The sequence below is a fragment of the Leptodactylus fuscus genome, chromosome 4, assembly GCF_031893055.1.
Source record: "Leptodactylus fuscus isolate aLepFus1 chromosome 4, aLepFus1.hap2, whole genome shotgun sequence".
NCBI classification, from domain to species: Eukaryota; Metazoa; Chordata; class Amphibia; order Anura; family Leptodactylidae; genus Leptodactylus; species Leptodactylus fuscus.
In genome coordinates, this window is record NC_134268.1 from 132336834 (window position 1) to 132353950 (window position 17117).

At 41.2% G+C, this 17117-nt stretch overlaps 1 protein-coding gene across 1 annotated transcript in view; it reads left to right on the forward strand.

The window, feature by feature from the left end:
* Positions 1 to 17117, forward strand: part of ANKS6 (ankyrin repeat and sterile alpha motif domain containing 6) — a 54658-nt gene that overhangs the window by 17907 nt on the left and 19634 nt on the right. The window contains exons 6-13 of the mRNA XM_075271096.1: positions 604 to 746; positions 2669 to 2879; positions 4628 to 4674; positions 9541 to 9741; positions 10902 to 11028; positions 12410 to 12579; positions 12670 to 12856; positions 15449 to 15516. Of these exons, the coding sequence (XP_075127197.1) occupies positions 604 to 746; positions 2669 to 2879; positions 4628 to 4674; positions 9541 to 9741; positions 10902 to 11028; positions 12410 to 12579; positions 12670 to 12856; positions 15449 to 15516 (1154 nt within the window). The remainder of the gene's footprint in view (positions 1 to 603; positions 747 to 2668; positions 2880 to 4627; positions 4675 to 9540; positions 9742 to 10901; positions 11029 to 12409; positions 12580 to 12669; positions 12857 to 15448; positions 15517 to 17117) is intronic.

Consider the following 17117-nt stretch of genomic DNA (forward strand, 5'->3'; position numbering starts at 1 on the left):
ATTTTATGTTGTAAATCTGATCACACACATTTTGGTGGCCAGTTTTATGTAAGAAACTTATTTTTTTAATACTATGCATATCAAATAAACTGTAATTATTGTAACACAACACTTGAGGGCAGTATAACACTTTTTTTGGAATGCTCGTCCTATATTTTAGATATCTTTTTATACGCAATATTAAGTGTCTGATTCTACACAATTAGTTTAGCCTACATATTCACTAAAAGCAACATTGGCCCAGATTTACTATTGTGGTTACAAATAGACAATGGCGTATACATGGTGCAACTATTTTGATCTAAATTTTTTTTAACTTGTTAGACATGTGGATTCTAAGAAAAGGGACATGGCTTAAATTCGACATGATGCACCAAAATTGTATTGTAAAATTCTGGTTCTTAAAACTCACTGAAAAGTAATATAAAGTTAGATCACACAGTCTAAAGATAATTTTGGCGTGTTTTCAGACTACTTACATTGTCCATCTATTAGTACATCTGGACTGGTTTACTTGCTAGTGTTTAACTAGAGGAGAGTACTAGGTTTGGATGATATTTTATTTGAGGGTAATGGGATATTTTCTCTTTCTTTTTCTTGTAGACACGGAGCTTGTGCGACTCCTAGCAACTGTCTGTCTGCAAGTGGACAAGGAGAGAGCAAAGCAGAAGAGCAAAACACTATTCTCCAAGAGCAAGCAGCCATATACCACACCACTGCCACCAGATGACAAAGCTGGATTAAAGGTTCAGCACACATTGTTTTTGTGAATAGTTTGAATTACTGCATTGTTCTACTTTTAGTGAGCAGTTTGTAAGCTTGATTTCTGCCTTACTTCAGTTATTGAGTTCCCTTTATAGGTGGCACACATGTTCTGTTTTAAAGGGATTCTATTGATAGGGACATCAATGGATCCCTCCGTATGTTGTAGAGGTCCTAATTAGAGATTAGATCGCAGTCCTGGAGAAGTCACACGCACAGCTGATGGTGTACCAAGTGAATTCTAATTTTATTGTAAGAAAAAGGTAGTTTAAATACATTACAGACAAAGAGCTGGCTTGGCTATTTTAATTAGTATAACATGATTGGTTATAGAGATATAAGATAAGCCTGGCACATGACTATTGGCTGAGGCTCATTATAACTTTCCAAACTGGGATGGACTTTCCCATGAAACAAAGAAGGATTCAAAATACTTGTGTGAGCTAACATCCCAGACTATGTCTATTTGTATATAGCATGGCAAAAGAGATAAGATGACATGCTCCAACCTAATTAACAATAAGCTACATAAACTCTGTGTCTATACACACTCTAAGTGACCTTCATATACCATAAAATATGACAAAGTGCCCAGATACCATAAGATTAATACTTTTGTTGGTTATGTGTCCATACATCATGTAAAGGAGATAAGAGATATACAAAGTCAGCTGCATCTTCTCAAAATGAGGCCCTTGAGAGATAAGGATTAGCAACCTATGCATTAACGTTCATTATCACATTCCTTAAAGTCTATCAAGGGGCCTCCTTGACTTAAGCAGAAAAATACATACTTATACAGTTTATATGTGAAAGAGTACGAGATGGCTGCCAAAATACAAGATTAGAGGATTTGACTCTCACACTATCATTAAAATTGTATTTTTTCTGGCTACCACGTCGGAATAGCCTTAAGAAAGGCTATTCTTCTCTTACCTTTAGAAGTCTTCTCCGCACCGCCGTTCGGTAGAAATCCCAGTTTTCGTCGGTATGCAAATGAGTTCTCTCGCAGCACTGGGGGCTTCCCCAATGCTGCGAGAGAAATCTCCAGCATCGCCTTCATCTTCGTCTGGAACAGCCTCTCTTCGTGTCTTCTTCCGGAGCTGGGTTCAAACTTCTAGGCCTCGGAGGCGGCGCAGGAGAGTTCTCTCGCAGCAATGGGGAACGCCCCAGTGCTGCGAGAGAACTCATTTGCATACCGGCGAAAACCAGGATTTCTACCGAACGGCGGCCCAGAGAAGACATCTAAAGGTAGGAGAAGAATAGCCTTTCTTAAGGCTATTCCGACGTGGTAGGCAGAAAAAATACAATTTTAATGATAGAATCCCTTTAAAGGGAACATCACTGTAATGTAAGTGGCTGCGCAGTGTCCTTAGTTTGAAATGGCAAAAGTTAAATAGTTCCATTAAATAAAATGCATTTGATTATAAAATATTTCAGAAATGCCTTCGTAAACTGGCAACATGAGCAAGTACATAGCAGATGCATTTCAATGTGACTCTTACAGACAAAAAAAACTGAGTTGTAGACTGAATGTTTCTATGTAAATGTAATGATGATTTATGCAAGTTATTACAAATATTAGATTTTAGCGAATTGATAAAGTTTATTGGGGAAAACTGAACTGAAAGGAGGCTCTAGTACCCTTGAGCCACCGCTAGTTTGGATACAACATGGGATACAGTTGGGCATACAGGTTCTGTGTGACACATTTGCCCACAAATGTTTGCTGAAGCTGGTGTCTTAGGTGGTCCCTTAAATACTTGATTGTCAATAAATCTGGGGGCTGGGTAGGCCAAGGAAGTGTTGTAATCTGGTGAGTAATTCCTAGGAATTCCAGGCTGGGTTTATAGGATGGTGCTTTTTCTGCTTTTTTGCTATTTACTATATATGTTAACCATTTTAGTCATGGTGGAACAGGATGTCTAACCGTTTCCGTAAGCTGAAGTTGACCCAAACCCTAAGATATGGCTTCACCTCCAATCGTCTTGTGCCTTTGACTGAAAACGCTAGTGCATCACTTGACTCTATAATGAGGACTCCTTCTCAGACAGACTTAAGGAACCCACGAAGACCAGAGTCTACTGCAGCCTGGACAACTTCCTCCAAAGATAGTGGTGAGGATACACATATTAAGAGAAATCTAAAACTAGGCAATAGTATTGTAGCATTTTTATACAGTAAGTAATAGTCACACTCAACCAGATAGCATACGCTTTTCAACCTCCTGCAACCTCCTTCAATATCCTGCACACTATTATTAATAGGGTTAGGTACTAGTAAAGGACTTGTCACAGTTACTAGTCAATGTAGAATAAATTCATAGCACTCCTAACATATTTCAATTCACCAAGTACTGTATATACTCGAGTATAAGCTGACTTTTTCAGCACATTTTTCATGCTCTCCTCGGCTTATACACGAGTCAGGGTCCACGGAGCACAGAAAACTGGAAGGGGGAGGTCCTTTAGTGCTGCTGCTCTGTGATTGGCTTGTCATGAGGTCAAGTGACTGTGATGTCATCAAAGATCCTGTAGCCACTGGTATGTAACATCTGCAGATAAGGTTGAGTCTAAATCCTAGTATCTCCGCCCACACCAGAGTCCGATCACATGGTCATGACGTCATCAGAGGTCCTTTAGCACACTACGATTTAGCATCTACCCTGCAGATGAGTGGCCAGGTCTCATTGTGTCTTATGGAAGATGTCTGTTGTATGGAGGAGAGGAAGCTACAGTAAAGTGACACACACAGGGACCTTCCTTTAGTTACTCTGCCTATTACTGTCAGGCATTTGGGGTTATTCATTTAGTTTCAGTAACTCCATGTCCCTCACATTAATAGCAGTTAACCCCATCATGTTCCTCATATTAACCCCTGTGTGCCCCATATAAGGGTTACTAATATGTGAGACACATGAGGGTACTAATGAAGGACCTTAATTATGAAGATACCTAATTATTACCTCCATATGTCCCACATATCAGTAACTCTTATGTGAGGCACACGGGGTTAATGTGAGGGACATGATGGGGTTAACTGCCATTACTATGATCCCCATGGAATTACTAAGCTGATTTTTTTGTGGTAAATAGAGATGAGCGAGTAGTATTCGATCGAATACGACTATTCGATCGAATACTGGTATCGGTCGAATACCATGCGGGAAAAATCCATTGAATTCAATGCAAAAACCTCCTCCGTTATGGAATACCACATACACTAAAATATAACTTTTAATAAATAATACCCCTAAAAAACACACACATAAATCAGATAAATAGCGGTGTAGAGGATACTTTATTATGTAAAAATATATATGAAACTGAGGTACCAGTTGGTAAAACACGCTGTCATAGGATATAATGATATGTAACGGTCTTACCACTCAGAAGTCTTCACACGGTTCCAGGGTGCCTAGAAATCCCTAATTGTCCCTAAAGAGCTTACCTTATGACCCCATATTGCTTCCGCCCGAACAAGGGCAGTATCAAACTGTACCTCAGGAAACAACAATATAGCCCTATCAGTCACTACACGTTTCAGAGCACATTACTGTGCCCATCATCAGGGGACCTAGTTCTAATTTAATAGGTATAGTAAACCAAATAAAGTCTGGGAGCAATTCCAGCCTCACCAGGCATTAGCCAGACACAGTGGTGCACCAGCTCAACAGATACCTATATTTTAAAAGGTATCTAGGGATACATCAAGTGGATATGTCCCTCTTCTCAAATAGACAGCATCCTTTAATCTGACTAAGACAAACATGGCAGTGACTACGTCTATTTTGCTGCCTTCAGATGCAATGTTGTTTCTGTGCAGGGCTCGATAAATTTCCTCTATTATCTCTCTTTGATTCCAGGACTGGGAAGCATGAAAACTGACGATGATGTACTACTGGCTACTATGGTGAGTTACAAATTATTACAACACAATTATAGATCTATAAAAAAATCACTGGTGAAGGTTTACTTATATACCGTACTTAGTACATGCATAAACTGTAATTTAAACTTTAATTCCCTTGTAAATTAAAATCGTTTACAAGTAGAAGAAATCCAGCAGTACAGAAAGATGGCATTAAGGCAAGAGCACTGTCAGCTTTCCAGCGGTATATAACACCACATGTGCCCAAATCCATGAAAGGTCCTCTTTAACAAACACAAAAAAAACAACATGTCCTCCCCCTAACGTGTTTCACCCAATGAGTCCACATAATGAGTTGCATAGTTTGCATCTGTCTTAAGTTTTGTGTATTCAAGAACACACAAAGAAATTACATGACCCCAATCCTATCATAAGCTTCTACCTCTTTAACATATTGCTGACCATAGGTGAAAACTGTAGAGGTAACATATCAAAACAAAAACATCTTTCTGTTACATATTCATGTGAAAGAGAGTCTTCCGCCCAAGAGTGATATCCACATGATCCTGGCTATCCGTTGTGTTCTACGGGCATGTCCCAGAGTATTTAGCCCTGCGGCCCAGAGATACTCAAATTTCTTTAGGGTGCATCGTTGCTAGTACACATATTACTCTAGTATAGTATTTGCTCTATGTTTAAACTCAAACCTGGAGGATACGGGTCCTTCCAGTGGGAGGTCATTAGCTTTTGAGCCTGGTATAGAAGGCATTGAATCATTAGCTGCTGATTCTGTATTACAGAAATGGTGGCTACATAACCCAGTACACGTGCAGTCGGATCTAGCACACTGTATACATTCCCTACAAAGTGAGTTACAGCATGTAAAAAGTTCCGCAGTAAAATCTGCCTCATTCATCAAACATCTATAATTTTTGGAATCTGCTTTAACGGCTATTTGTAAAGCAAGTGAGGTGTTTATGCACTGTATATAAAAGAAATACTTGGAATATTTTATGCTTATCGAATATGCATTGTAAGTGGCCAGGCTCTCAAGGTAATCTCCAGCATTACCATTTTGCTGGGCTAAAAGATCTAAAAAGGATGTTTTTGAGGCGTGCACCAGTGGTCCCAGATGCTGCTGAGCCTCAAGTGCATGTCTCGTCTCAGCTTGTAGGTATTGATAGAATCTATGGTTAGGTAGGTCTAGTTTGCTGAAGGAACAACTGAGGAATAGTCTTATGGTCTTCCAGTGCTCAAACCCCCAGAACTTAGAGAAATGTGCATAGTTGGGATTCTGCCAAAGGTATATTTAGTACAGCCCTGTGCCTCCAGCACTATCTTAGCTCTGCCCCACACTTTATGTATGAGATGGAAGGTGGGGTAGTGAACGCCTAGCTTTCCCAGTTAGCTTGCCTCCAGCACTTCCAGTAGGTGTTGCAAAATCAGGACATGTCTTATCAAATGCCCTGCTGCCATATCAAGTGTCGCCTCTCCCCTACATCTAAGGTGCTGAAACTGTGAAGAGAGGTGAGACAACCAGACCACCATCCTCTTTAGGCCTTTGATGGGTTTCCAACTAATATATAGGGCACCCTGCTTCTAGGTCAAGTCCCAAAAGATACCATTAAATGTATGGAATATGTAAAGTTGTAGCATTGTGTAATATGTGCAGGATTTGTGTAAAAATATCATTTTGACAAGATTATAGCACATTCAATTACCATAAGGCCCATTGCACAAGACCGTGTGCTAGGTCACTGTGTTATCTGGGTTGTTTCCCGGATAGCACACTGACCCATTCATTTCTGTTAACCCCTGCACATTACCATGCATCACTTGGATCAGTATTCGGGCTGACAGTCTGTGCCGCAAAACTCAGGACAGGTCCTATTCCTGTCTGGTTTTGCAGCTGTGCTTCCTAGGTTTCTATTTATTGAATTAATGGTGCCGCAATGCATGGGTGGCACACTGATGACTTTTGTGTGGTGTATGTGCATCAGCCGAGCTGTTCAGTCATGGCCCATACATGATCGTGTGCAAGGGGCCTAAGGGAACGTTTTCACCACACCACTAGTTTATGCATCAGTGGTTGAATAGTGAGGAGCTTGAAAATCAGGTAGCATTAACATATATATCCAGGTATTTGGATGTTGCTACTATTTGAGTTTGTCCCACTGCTGACCGGACCTTTGGTGGTTACAGGCCCACTAAGAGGAGAGAAACTCTTTCTATCACATAATTACTAAACCTGACAGGTGTTACCTGGAGGTAGCCTCAACTCTATTAACTGCCTTAATCAAGAGGCCTCACAAAAACGCCTCCATGGATTCCTATGCAGTAAGAGATGAGGCAGAGCCTTCATTGTACCTGAAAGAAACCCTTAAAAGTTAAGCGACAAATGTAGTTGGGGGGGGGGGGGGGGGTAAGTTTGTAGCCAATTGTGGTGGAATTGGCATACCACAGGTAATCTGTGTAATTATGGAGAGAAGGCCATCCTACCTATTAGGGTATGAAGCATAAAATTGGCTACAAATTCCATTTGAAATCTGTTTACCATTCATTTCAGTCGGAAGCAGGGGCAGATTTTTTTCTGGTAGGTTCTACCTGAAGCTCCCATTGGACTGACTAGGAGGCAGATTTTGTTGCAGATTTTCAGTGTGCTTCAAAATCGGCTTCAAATTCCTTAAGTAGAAGTTTTCTGCCTGAGACATTTAGCATCAGATTCCTCCATGTGAAACAACCCATACAGAAGAGTGATCAGATCCACGTACACACATAGAACATCAGTAGTGATTTGTAAGGATCTAGTGTTGCCCAATAGCTGGTCAGTGCACAGCATAGCACCATGTGAAATGGAATAACAAGAGTTTTGCGGCATGGTAAGGTGCCTAACCTTAAACAAAATGGAGTAAAACCCCCTCTTATCCCATCTTGCCCCATTGAAGGTTATCTTAGAAAGTATTGAGTATATATAATCTCCCAGTAGACTCCATGGAACCTATGGAACATGCCTAGTAAGCTGGATCACCTACTGTAATACCTCCCCAGAATAAGGACTAGAGACTTACAACACCACAAGAATAGATATAATGGCTGTACAGGTGAGATTAGGCATCCAAAGGGAATGTAAAGGGGGAAAGAACACTGCTTTAGAGTAAGCTGTATGCATAGTGTGGAAATGTTGTAATTACCCATGAAATCTGTGTATGAGGTGTACCTGCAGGTTTCCTGGATGCATTGAATTAATGGCTGCCTTGGATTCAAAAACCGAATAACCTCCCTCCATTTATTAGGGTGTCCTGACCTTGTGGGTCTTTCTGACCCACAATATTATCAGAATTAATCATCCGATCATAAAGTCCAAAGGTAGCAGCCATTTTGGTGTGGTCAAATACACAAAAATGGCTGTTCGGACACGCACAGTCGGCTCTGCCCGGACCTGGATTGAGAGAGCCAATTGCTAGAACAGTGCAGCGTTGGAGGGCAGTGCTCGGCTCAAGTTCAGGAAAAGAGGAGAAGGGACTGAGCACAAGCATCCAAGAGGTGGAGTACATGGATGATGCAGGGGGTGCACGGAGAGCTTGATACTCATTTGCATAATAGAAAAAAGCAGTTTTAGAAGAAACGGCGGGGAGAATCCAAGGTGGAAAGGTAGGAGTAGAATAGCCTTTTTCAGTAGTTGATACCTTTTTTAATGGCTAACTAATAATGATGATGACAGATTACAAGCTTTTGAAGCTCTCGGTGTTTTCCTCAGGTAAATTTAAAAACAATTTCTGAAGGATGCATATTTATGTACAAAGGGACACATAGGAATAGAATTCTAGGAGGGAGGGAGGGTGGAAGAAGGTTATTGGTACATACAAGTAGACAATTCATCAGTTCGCAATGTTCTTATCAGTTGTCTTTTATGGCTGTCTCAGTTCAGTGATTTCTGTAGGATGAATCTTTAACATGAGTTCATGGCATCCCACAGAAATCACTGAACTGAGACAGCCATGCTGGTCTCCCATTGTTCCAATATTGAACATTCACTGCTGGGAGATCAATAGTCTTATTTCAGCATGCTCTTCTAATGCGTTGACTCTTTGTAATGTAAGCGACCTCACTTTACTGCTTGTACTTGGAGCAGAGACGTCACAGTGACTTGGAGGGTAAAGGAAGTCGGTTGAAGTAGAAGTCTATGAAAAGATCTGCGACTCTCGTTCATATTAGTAAATTGACCCTCCTGGTGCAGCATTTACACTGCCAAAAAATATGTAGGCATCTGTGTGTATATAGCTCAGACAGCATACAATAAGTGGCAAACATATGTGCTGTATATTTAGCATGGATATTATGAATAGGAGTATTCCTGGCTGTGAAATACTAGCAGACCCCACCAAATGTGTCTGTAGTATCTATATGTTTGCTTTATTGGCAGTTGGGAGTACTTAGTGCTTGTTTTAATAGAAATAAATAAATAATCGTTTTAAATTGTTCTTTAAGTCTTAAATTTGATTAATATTTGATTGGAACAATCATCCTTCTGTATATTTAATCCCTGTTAATTTGGTTGTTCCACTAGATACTCTTATACACAGGATAGAGAAAAAGTTTCTGATCACCGGCGGTGATCCATTCACTGTGGCCATTGCTCCATTCACTTCTATGGAACTGTTGGAACGGTGATCTCTGGCAGCCCCTGGAATCCCTGCACACTGCTGCACCATTCACATAAAGCACTTAGGAGAAGTCCTGATTGCTGGGGTTCCATCGCTTGCATCCCTAGAAATCAGGCTCTTATCTCCTATCCTTTGAAGAGGGCATTAATGTATACAGTAGGAGAACCCCTTTAATTTTAAATGCATTTTTTTCTAATGAACACAATAAAGTAAAATTCTGGAAATCTTTTTTTGTGTCTTATAGCTAAAGAACGGCGCTCCTTTTGCTAAACTTCCCAATGACAAGTTGAAGGCTGTCATACCTCCATTCTTGCCTCCATCAAACTTTGAGCTGTGGAATTCCGATCGGTCCAGGATCAGTAAGGATGGGAAACTAGAGCAGACTCGAGCTTCAATGGCAAGACTCTCAAAGCCCAGCTTCAACAGTAGTGGAAATTCTGATATTGTAAGTTTAAGACACATAAATAAATTGAACAAAGCAACAGTGCAAAACCACTGCTGTCCCAGCACAGCCTTGTTTGTATCAAGTTTATAAATAATCCTTACAGTTCTGTATATTAACTTGTATTTGCATTTCTAATTTGCATTTTGTAACTTGCATTTCTGTATCACAACATACTCCGCAGCACTTTACAAATCAGAGAGGACATAAGCAGGCAGTATTTGACATTACAAAATGTAACCAGTTCTCCAGGTGGGCTACCATACCAAAAATGAATGCCTTGAGATCAGAGTCCACTCTGAGGAGGGTCACACTCAGCAATGCCCGCCATCAAAGTATTACAACTGCCCACCATAATAGCTACCATACTAGATCTTCACTGTAATCTAGAGCAGAGACCCGGAGCTAATGCCTGCCATCAGAGTCCACTCTGATGGTGGGCATTGCTGAGTGTGTTCCCCCAAAGTATTACAACTTTGCCCCATGTACCACCACCACCCCCTCTCTCATCTATAGCTTTCTCATTGCAGGCTGGCTCCCACATGGTGAGATCGTGGGAGCCGACCTATTCCTTTGACAGCCAGTTCCCAGACCTGTCATAGGGATACTACTATTTAAGTATCTGCCACTCAAAGACATGTCTTATTTCTTCTATAAATAATTGCCAACATCTTATGCATTTGACTCCTTTTTTTTAATCTGGTTCTCTTTATTTACTTTCAGAACTTCAATTCTGATAAACTTTTAGGTCAAATTTAGAAAATTCTGAAGGGTTCACCCACTGTTAAAGAGGACCTTTCATGGGTTTGGGCACAGGCAGTTCTATATACTGCTGGAAAGCCAACAGTGCGCTGAATTCAGTGCACTGTCTGCTGCCGATCTGTGACCCGGGTAAAGAGCTATTGGTGCCAGTACCGTAGCTCTTTACAGTCAGAAGGGCGTTCCTGAAGGAAGGAAGGTAACACATTGTAAACAAATGCAGAGCATACCAAGAGTAACCAGAGACACTCAGAAATCACTCCAAACACTGCTAAAGGTATATAGGTGTACTTATTAACCCATCATTACTATCACTAACGCACCTTTATAAAAATTAAAAAAAAAATCTGCTCAGAAAACCACTTTGATTTTATAATAAGTGCCTGTTTTTGTTTTATGTTAAGACTTCAGTAAGCAGAGCTCCAAGAACAGTCAAGTTTCCTTCCTTGCCAAGAAGCCCTGCTTCACCTTCAAATTCTGGCAATTTTAACCATTCACCACATTCTTCTGGTGGCGCCAACAGCATTACAGGTAAGCAGATGATGTATTTGCAGTATGGCGATAGATATTTTTTGTTTTTAGGGGCAGTAGTAGTTTGTGTTAAAGAGGTTGTCCAGGATCTACTGGTAATTAACCCTAAACTAAACTCCCTCCCCTCACGTAACTTTAATTACCCATATCCCTGACACTTTCTGATAATCTGGTGATGTTCTGTTTCACCACTTCCGAAACAGAACGTCACCATCACTCTTCCCCCTCCCCTAGCGCCATTGATACTCTCCAAGTCTTCCTGTGTCAGGGGAACAGCTCCTCCCCCTCTTCCGGTCTTTTAGTAGTGGGTGAAATAGCTTAGCCGGGGAGAGTGGGATGGGCTAGTAATGGGCGGGATCTCTAGTCTTAGTTTGCCAGGGAGGGTTGAAGGGACTAGTAATGGGCGGGATCACTGGACAGTGAGAGTGGAAGGGTCTAGGCTTAGTGAGACAGGCAGGGTGGGATTGGTCAGGCTAGTGAGACGGAGGGGGGTGCCGAGTGAGAGGGAGCTAAACAGGAAGCTGCATAGCATGAAGCTAACAGCATGTAGGAGGATGCAGAAGCAACCAGAGATACCCAGAAATCACTCTAAACACTGCTAAAGGTATATGGGTGTATTTAATAACCCATTATGAGTACTAACAGACCTTTCTGGAAAAAAAAAAAAAGACCTTCCTGGAAAACCCCTTTAATGGACTTTAAATTACACTCTGGGCCAATGGAATGTTTTTGTGAGATGTGCACTTTCTTTTAAAATAAATTTTTGGTTTTTTATTTATATTTATTATATATTTATATAAAAATGTAAAAGTAAGGACAAGAAGAGTGACACTGCTATCCCAAACCACAGCAGTTGCTCTGCCCTGATATCAATTTTATTTTAATTTCCCCTGATTACATAAAATAAAATATTAATTTGAGAATGGCGTAAAATTTTGCTTCAATTCAGACTTTCTCCTTCAATTATACTTATAGGGATTCTGCCGGTGTTTCTGTAGGTACAATGGACATGCTACGATTTCCAAAACCACAACAGTTTTGGAAATTGCAGAGTATCCGCTGCACGTATTTTCTTGCAATGTGTGGGTGGGCTTTGCTGGGGGCCCCAGCCTAAAGCTTTCAAACCTAATAAAAAATCCTACACCTGCTAGTGACAGGGTGTTTTACTGCTTAGGAAAATGAGTTACTGGTGAATATTCCCACACATCCTTCAAAAAAGCAGGATGGACACGGACAGAATCAACAGAATGACTTATTATTTTCTCTTACTTTTTACTACAGTAAATGAAATGCTCAGAATAATTGGAAAAACACATTTTGAATGGTTAAAATTGCAAAGGTTTTAATGTTGTACCAATAAATGTCATTCTCTTCCTTGGAGGAGGAAGCGCAGACAACGTCTTGTCTCAAATAGCTGCCCAAAGACGAAAAGCAGCCTCTCTATCAAAGCAGAAAGAAACTATGCCACAGAGTGTGGTCAGCACAACTTGTGGACCCAGTGTCGCCGAGCAGCCAGCTGCCCTACCCACTAGCAATGGACATTTACCAAAGGTGACAGAGCTTGTATACTCAGGCATGTTACTGACGTTCCTTTATGTGTCGTGATTCCCTAAACCATTATCTTTTCACTCTTCTATACAGAAAATTGAAATTAAGAGACCTCCTTCTGGAACTTCCTCTACCTCTAAGAGCACATCACCTACTCTGACACCTTCACCGTCACCTACTCCCAAAGGTCGTCTAGCAGAGTCATCTGTATCATCTTCTTCGTCTCATAAGCAGTCAAAGAGTAGCGGAGGCTCCAGCAGTGGGACCATCACTGATGAAGGTACAGGCAACTTCTATTCCCGAACCAAGATGCAAACATTCTAGGAACATGGCTAAATTGTAATCTTGAAAAGGAATTTTGAAAAAATTCTGCAATAGCACTGGGGCAGTTTTGTTAATTGACGCTCAGGAAGTTTACAACTTAGGAACTACATTGCAAATTGCCTTTGGAATGGGAGACAGTGTTTTGTATGCTGTTTCTGTTGCGGAAAACACATCAGAATCTGTAAGGAAGATTAGCCATGTGAAAATATCCTTAGTCTCACAAGTAAATATTTTATTGAAGTGAAATTTATTTTTATAATTTTACTCATCTATAAGTTTAACCTTCAACAGTTATCCGTTACCATGCCAGCTTCCATCTGCTCTCCTTTTCTCTTTCCAGGATCCTGACTTCTCCAGTTCAGTCTGGACTAAGCACTTTGCCTTTCCTCGCTTAAGGGGCAGGTTTCTACAAGGAGTAGCGCACTGTGCTGCTACTGTGTTGTGTGTCCTTCCTTGGAACCTTAATCTTGCCCTTGAGGTGCTCCAGGCTCCTCTTTTTGAACCGTTACGTGAGATCTCTCTTCACCTTCTGTCCTGGAGGGTTGCTTTCCTAGTGGACATACTTCCATCTGCAGGTCTGAACTGGCTGCCCTGTCCTGGCAGCTTCCCTTTCTTGTTTTCCACAAAGACAAGGTTGTCCTTTGTCCACCACCTTCTTTTACCTAAGGTGGTTTCTTCCATCCATTCAACAAGGACATTGTCTTAAAGTCTTTCTGCCCAAATCCCAAGCATCGGCATGAGTGCTCTTTTCACTTCCTGAATGTCGACTGGGCAATCCGGGTCTATTTGTGTCTCTCTTACCCTTTCTGTTGTTCAGGCTGCTTCCAAGGCCTTCATCTCTAGATGTATTTTGTCTGCTATCCTGGAGGCCTTTTGGCTCAAGGTAGGCCGCCATGTCTCCTTATGACTGATTATTCCTAGAGAGCTGTTCCTCCTGTGTTGTATATCAGGATTCTGCTGCCCAGGTCTGCAAATCTGTCAATGCTAGCTTGGGTCATAAGGTTCTGCAAACGTCTGTGTACTAGGTTGCTCTCATAGCCGTGTAATTCCCAGTCCCTCTCGGACTGCTTAAGAAAATCCCATGGTGCTGTGTCTCCCCCCCCCCCCCCCCCCAATGAAATAAGTGAGTAAAAATTGATTTTTAGTTCTCAAGTAAAATTCTTTTCTCGTTGTATTCATTGGGGACACAAATCCCTGTTTCCTGTTGTTCCTGCCCCAGGCTGTTTTACTTCGTTTTCGGGTTCAGAACATGGTGGTGGGTATTTGTGTGTCTCTCCTACTTCTGCGTTATGAACTGGTTAGCATAGTGTCTGTGGATAGGGTATAGGCCAGAAGTGGAGCAGACTTCTATTCCTATTGTCAGCCTCCTAGTAGCCAGGTCTATATCCATGTTGTAGTCCCCCAATGAATACAATGAGAAAAGGATTTTAAGGGGAGTATAAAAATTTAATTTTTTTTATTGCAAAGTTTTGGATTTTTTTCAGGGGTTAAAACATAAATAAAGCTATATATCGTGCAGGCCCATAGAATACAGGTGACATTCTGATTTTTTTTTTCCAGTTTCCCAGTACATTTTACAGAATTTTAAATGGTACCATTATGAAGAATAATTTGTCCCACAAACATTGTCATCATATGTGTCATAAACAGAAAAATAAATAAGTTATGGGGTTTACAAGGCAGGGAATCAAAAATTACAATCGAAAAATAACTGTGATGGGGAGGGGTTAAAAGAGTTTACTATTGATGATACCTGAGACCCTCATATGTCGGCTGCTCAAAGTGGCTTCTGCTTCAAAGGCCAGTTACATACCGTAATATTTAGCAAGTACTATTCCAAACGGCCGTTTCGAATAGCACGCACCCATAGGAATGAATGAAAACGGCCGGCTTGCAGACTTTGCCAGCCGCTGGCTGCAGCCCCTGCATCAGTGGTTCTCAACCTTGTTTGAGGTACCGAACCCACCAGATTCATATGCACATTCACCGAACCCTTCTTTAATGATAAATCAAATATGATTTTTTTCCAAATTCAAGACATAGGTATATGTTTTTTACTGGTACACAAAATGAACCGTGCATAGGGCCTAGGGTTCGATCGAACCCCGGTTAAGAACCACTGCCCTACATACAACACTATGATTGGTATTTAGTGAGGAGGCTGCAACATTCACCCAAACACTGCAAGTCACTGCACTAAAGTCTCTCTAAGCAGCTGTTCTGTGGGGGCTGCTGGGTGACTGACCCCTAACAACCTATCCTTAGAAAACTCATTTAATATGACCTTTCCTCATCACTGTTTACATATCAGGTTTATGGGGATTATTAGGCAAACCTTTTGCCCAATAGCACACAGCAGTAACCCCATAGACAGACTTTTTCAGTCAATGATCTCTTACTGCTGGAGATCATACATTGCTGTTACAAATCCAACCAACCGTGATTAGACCTTGACTTTCCTAAGTGGCAGTACTACAAATTATTTATCTAATGTAGGTCTGTGGTAGAAATAGGATAATAAGTTGTTTTGTTTTTTTGTAATTTACAGATGAGCTATCAGCTATCCTCAAGAAGTTATCGCTGGAGAAATATCAGCCCATTTTTGAGGAGCAGGAAGTAAGAAGCTAAACTACTTTCTTGATTTGTCAGTAATTATTCATGCAGCAATGATGTAAAATGATCTAATACAGAATTTTTAATACATAATATTAATAAGATTAATATTGGCCATTTGCCAGTTAAGCAATAAACACAGAAATATTAAGTATTTTCAAGTCTATTCAATAATCTGTGTAAAGCAGGAAAAAAATACTATACACAGAGGAGATACGCTGTAAATATCAGTCCAACATGCATGAGACTTTGGCTAGTATAGCACAGTGTCAGAGGCCTGTGCTCAGCCCAAGTTCCAGAAAAGAGGAGGAGAAGACTGAACACAAGTATCCAAGGGGCGGCGTACAGGGATGACGCGGGGGGTGCTCAGAGCGCTGGGTGAACACCCCCGGTGCTTGGTAAGGCTCATTAGCATAACAGAAGAATGCCTTCCCGATATCCACCGTATTAGTACGGCGGATGCTGGGTGTTTAACCGGTTAACGACCGCTGGCCGTATATATATGGCCAGTGATCGTGGTACCTAAAGACCGGCCCATTGTAAAAATACGGCCGGTCTTTAGACTCCATTTTAGAGGGGATAATTTTAGTTTATTTATAAGCAACGACCTCCTCAATGAAATTGTCCTTCAAACTAATTTATATGCTACCCAGTATATAACACAGAAACCTTCATCTGCCCATGCCAAAGATTGGACACCCACAGATCTGGCTGAAATGAAAAAATTTTGGGGCCTCACCCTAAATTTGGGTATTGTAAAAAAAAAGCTCTCAATCAGGTCATATTGGTCAAAAAGTCCCGCATAGTCAACCCCAATATATTCTGCAGTCATGTCCAGGCATCGTTACGAATGAATAATGAGGTTCCTTCACTTCAGTGACAATTCACAGGCCCCCCCAAGTGATGATCCAAACCGTGATCGGTTATTCAAACTAAGACCCCTCATAAATTATTTGAACCACTCCTTTTTGCAATATTACACCCCAGAGCAAAATGTCAGTGTGGACGAATCCCTCCTTAGTTTTCACGGCAGACTAAGCTTTCGCCAATATCTCCCTTCCAAACGGGCAAGATATGGCATAAAGCTATATAAGCTTTGCAAAAGCAGTTCCGGATACACCGCTGCCTTCAGAATCTATGAGGGACGAGATAAAAAAAATTGATTCCCCAGGATTCCCCCCTAATTTTCCCATCAGCAGTAAATTAGTGTTGGAGATAATGCAGCCTCTGCTACACAAAGGGTATCACTTGTATTGTGACAACTTTTATTCAAGTGTGGCCCTATTTATACACTTGCATTGTGCAAACACAGGAGCATGTGGAACCATGCACAAAAACCGAATTGGTTTTCCGCAGCAGCTAGTGGGGAAGGGCATACAAGAGGGGGAGTCCTGTTCTTATGCTTGTGAAGAGTTGATGGGGGTGAAATACAGAGATTGGAGAGATGTCTATGTGTCGAGCACAATACACCCCACAGGAACAGTGGCAGTGAGGGAAAGAGGGGCAACAGCAGACAAACATAAGCCGATAAGTGTGTCCGAGTACAACAAACACATGGGGGGGTTGGATTTAAGTGATCAGATCTTACAGCCCTACTTGATAAA